This window comes from Primulina tabacum, chromosome 10, assembly GCF_025594145.1.
Source record: "Primulina tabacum isolate GXHZ01 chromosome 10, ASM2559414v2, whole genome shotgun sequence".
NCBI lineage: Eukaryota > Viridiplantae > Streptophyta > Magnoliopsida > Lamiales > Gesneriaceae > Primulina > Primulina tabacum.
The window spans coordinates 24,609,200-24,612,637 of NC_134559.1; the positions used below are offsets into that span (position 1 = coordinate 24,609,200).

The 3,438-nt window shown below is 38.2% G+C and overlaps 1 protein-coding gene across 3 annotated transcripts; it reads right to left on the reverse strand.

The window, feature by feature from the left end:
* Positions 1–276: 276 nt before the first annotated feature.
* On the reverse strand, positions 277–3,197 carry LOC142505632 (uncharacterized). Of its 3 annotated transcripts, none has more exons than XM_075618696.1 (3): positions 2,743–3,179; positions 2,222–2,658; positions 277–931 (listed from the first exon to the last, which is right to left on the reverse strand). In XM_075618696.1, exons 1-3 carry the CDS (start codon positions 2,905–2,907, stop codon positions 490–492), a joined length of 1,044 nt encoding a protein of 347 aa, XP_075474811.1. In that variant the 5' UTR covers positions 2,908–3,179; the 3' UTR covers positions 277–489. The 3 variants fall into 3 exon arrangements, with proteins under 3 accessions (XP_075474811.1, XP_075474812.1, XP_075474813.1); XM_075618697.1 differs by lacking the exon at positions 277–931 and adding an exon at positions 938–1,744 and having other exon boundaries at positions 2,743–3,197; XM_075618698.1 differs by lacking the exon at positions 277–931 and adding an exon at positions 938–1,773 and having other exon boundaries at positions 2,743–3,194.
* Between the last annotated feature and the right edge of the window lie 241 nt (positions 3,198–3,438).

The following is a 3,438-nucleotide window of genomic DNA, read 5'->3' on the forward strand; positions in this document are numbered from 1 at the left end:
TTAACAAAATCTTCTTATGAAAAATATTTTTTTAATCGATGTAAAGCAAATGTATATAGAGATGCAAGTTAAGATAGTTTTTGGTATTCTATATATGAATATGATACTTATAATAAAAATTATTTAATAATTTTCTTAGAATCGATGCATACCAAAGGGAGAAGATCTGCAGCACAGTCACGCATAGCGAACATCAATATATACGGATAACATGATAATGTATAATTCTAATCAAACGTAGAATTTGAGGAAAACAATGGATAAAACAAAGATATACAAATTGGCTGCCAATTAAGACTCGCAAACAAAATGGATCGCATAAAATTACAGAAGGCCAAAAGGGTTTAATTTAATTCAATAAACGAACACTAAAAAAAAATAAATGAAGAAATCTAAAAGAACTGTCACTAAAAGCACAAAACTCCAACCAACCATGAAAATAAATAGCACAAGCTTAGAGCAGTACTCTAAGAACTTCACCACTAGTGTTCAAGAAGGCGAAAATAGCCTTTTAATGCCAGTTTTCTGCTCTGAAGTCAGCCTACTAGGAAACTTAATGTTGAATTTGATTCTTAGGTTTCCCTTTTTGCCAGGTTCTTTCGGGATCGGCATCCCTTCTCCTCTAACAATTTCTTCGTATGTGGGGCTAATGATGCTGTTAATTGGTATTGTCAGATTCCGGCCATCAAGGGTCGTCACTTGTGCGGTGTAGCCGGTCAGAGCTTCAACCAAAGAAATCTTCTGGGTGGTGATTAGGTCGTTTCCATCTCTCTTAAATAAGTTATGAGGCTTTTCATCGATGATGAAGACGAGGTCTGAGGGTATGACACCTCGCTGCTCGTTTCCTTTTTCTGGAAAAGTAATCTTCGTTCCTTTTTTCCACCCGGGCTTGATTGCAATGGTGAGAATTTCTTCCACGGTGGCTGGTCTCCTGCAAACATAAAATTGATCGAATATGACAAGCTATAAGCAAAGTTGCTCAATGCTAGTTACCATTGTTTTATTACATTGGCTACACAATCTATACATTCTGATCTGGAACAAGTACCAGAAGATGTATACATCAATCAGCTCTACAAAATAACATCAACTTTAGGCAATACCGAGTTTGAAAGACAAGGGTATCATAAAAGAGTGGCATTGATCAACAAGTTCAACGCAATTACACGGCCAAAATTTTTTGACTTTCGGTTAGAGAACTATTTCTATGTAGTGACCATAGTGATCGATATTGCCAAATATAAATTATGAACACGATATTGATATTTCTATTCAGACGAATATTGCTCATAGGTCAGCACTAATTCTCAAGCACATCATCTGGCCGGTAACGTACTGCTTGCCTCCTAAAAGTAAAACCACACAAAGCAAATCCATTTCTGGAAAGTTTGTTTCCCAAATGCACAGAAGTTTATGAAGGTGAATTTAGGGAATCTATGAGCTTGTTTTGCCACAATATATCGGTACCAAAGAACCTTATTAAGAATAAGGACAACATCTATTTTTTCCGGGCTTTTGGCATAACCAGGAATTAAACTGAGGAACAAAGAATTCGTAAAAACTTGAAATATCACATTTTTGTATATGTAAAGTAATATAAAAAAAATGGGTCCATTAAAAAAATACGAGGGGATCAACTCCCCTGCTGACCGCCCCTCGGCTGTGCTACTGCTTTTGTTTCTTCCCGGCCTAGAACTTCGCCATTTAGAAGCATGTTTGATTCCCTCTGTGTATATCTTTAAATCTGGCGTAACACCAAGTCACCAACATGTCCTAGATATCAGGTATGGTATATAATGGTACAATATCTTCTTTTGTCGAGAAATACACAGAACCACCGCTAAACAAACCATTAGTACTTTTAAGCCTGATTTGCATTTGTAAATGGAATATTTACTTAACATATGCAAAGTATCTTCAATTCCACCACACATTTTTACCTAAAAGAAAAAAAAGCTTCAAAAATTTACAACCAAATGAGCAGTGGACATTGCCTCACTCGCACTAGTTGAAGTGCTAATGGTGGCATCTCTTATGCAACCAAAACTGATCCTTTCTCAAACATAAATCTACCAATCAATTCAAATACCTCACACACACAAATAAATCTGTAAGAACAAATTCACAGCTTATCCAGTCAAATCCAGTTAGTTAGATTAAATTCGAACAAGAACAGAATAGCTGATAAATCTGTGAAAGAACAAAAAGGTAAAGACTTTACCTATTGGAGTCCATAATATCCCTCGAAATCTTCATCTTCTTACTAGTACCCTTGTACAAATCCTCCAAACTACAAGGCAACATCCTTTCAATGGCGGCGGCCTTCCGGGTAGCACCGGCCGAGCTCCCTTCACCACCTGCTGCAGCAGCATTTTTATAATTAGCAAATATATCGTCCCTAAACATATTGCTAGGAAAACCCGACCCACCAACCCTAGAGCCACCGCCCGTATCCCCCATTCCCCCAAACGGGCTCGCAAATCCAAAAATCTCCGAAAATATATCCTCCGCTCTACGTGGGTTAAACCGGAACGCGTTGGCCCCTCCTCCGTCCATCCCCCCGGGAAACCCACCAGCACCCGGCGGAGGCACCTGCCCCTTCAACCCTTCCTCCCCGTACTGATCGTAAACAGCCCTTTTATTCGGATCGCTCAACACCTACATCAATCAAGCAAACAACTCGAATTACCATCCAATAAACAAAAAACACTGCATGAGAAGAAAAGGGAAAAATTCATTTACATCATAAGCCTCAGAAACTTGTTTGAATTTGGATTCCGCATCCTTCTTGTTGTTAGGGTTCTTGTCAGGGTGCCACTTCATGGCGAGTTTGCGGTAGGCCTTTTTCAACTCTTCGTCATTGGCGGAGCGGTCCACTTGAAGAATCTTGTAGTAGTCCACACCCATGCTTATTCCCTCGAAGAATCAACGTACCCAATCCTCCAAAATTTTCACCCGTGGATGCTTTTCTGTGGACGGAACACGAAACTACAGTAGCACGTCTGAAGATGCCGATGGGTTTATCAATCGACTATTGGGTCAACATCTAGGCCACCATGAAAATTGAAAACTCTCAAATGCACGCTAATGGGTTTTACACACAGTATCAATTTTATGCCTACTTCTAGGCCCAATTCACATATCTCCCAGGGCGACACGGCGATTACTTATGGGTAAAATTCATATTCATCGATGACGTCAAATTCATCTTTGATATTTCAAATTAACTCCAATATTCTCTCTCGTCACTTTTTTTGTGATCAATTAGTTAGATAATTCAATTATTCGTGACTTAACATCGATCAAATGTTTTCTTACTTTATTGTAACTAGTGTTATTTTGCACGTCAGCCGTTGAAATAATTATCAAAACATGATAATTTTTGTTACTTTCAAATTAATGATTTTTTCATGTTTTTATTGAGTATATATATTGTAA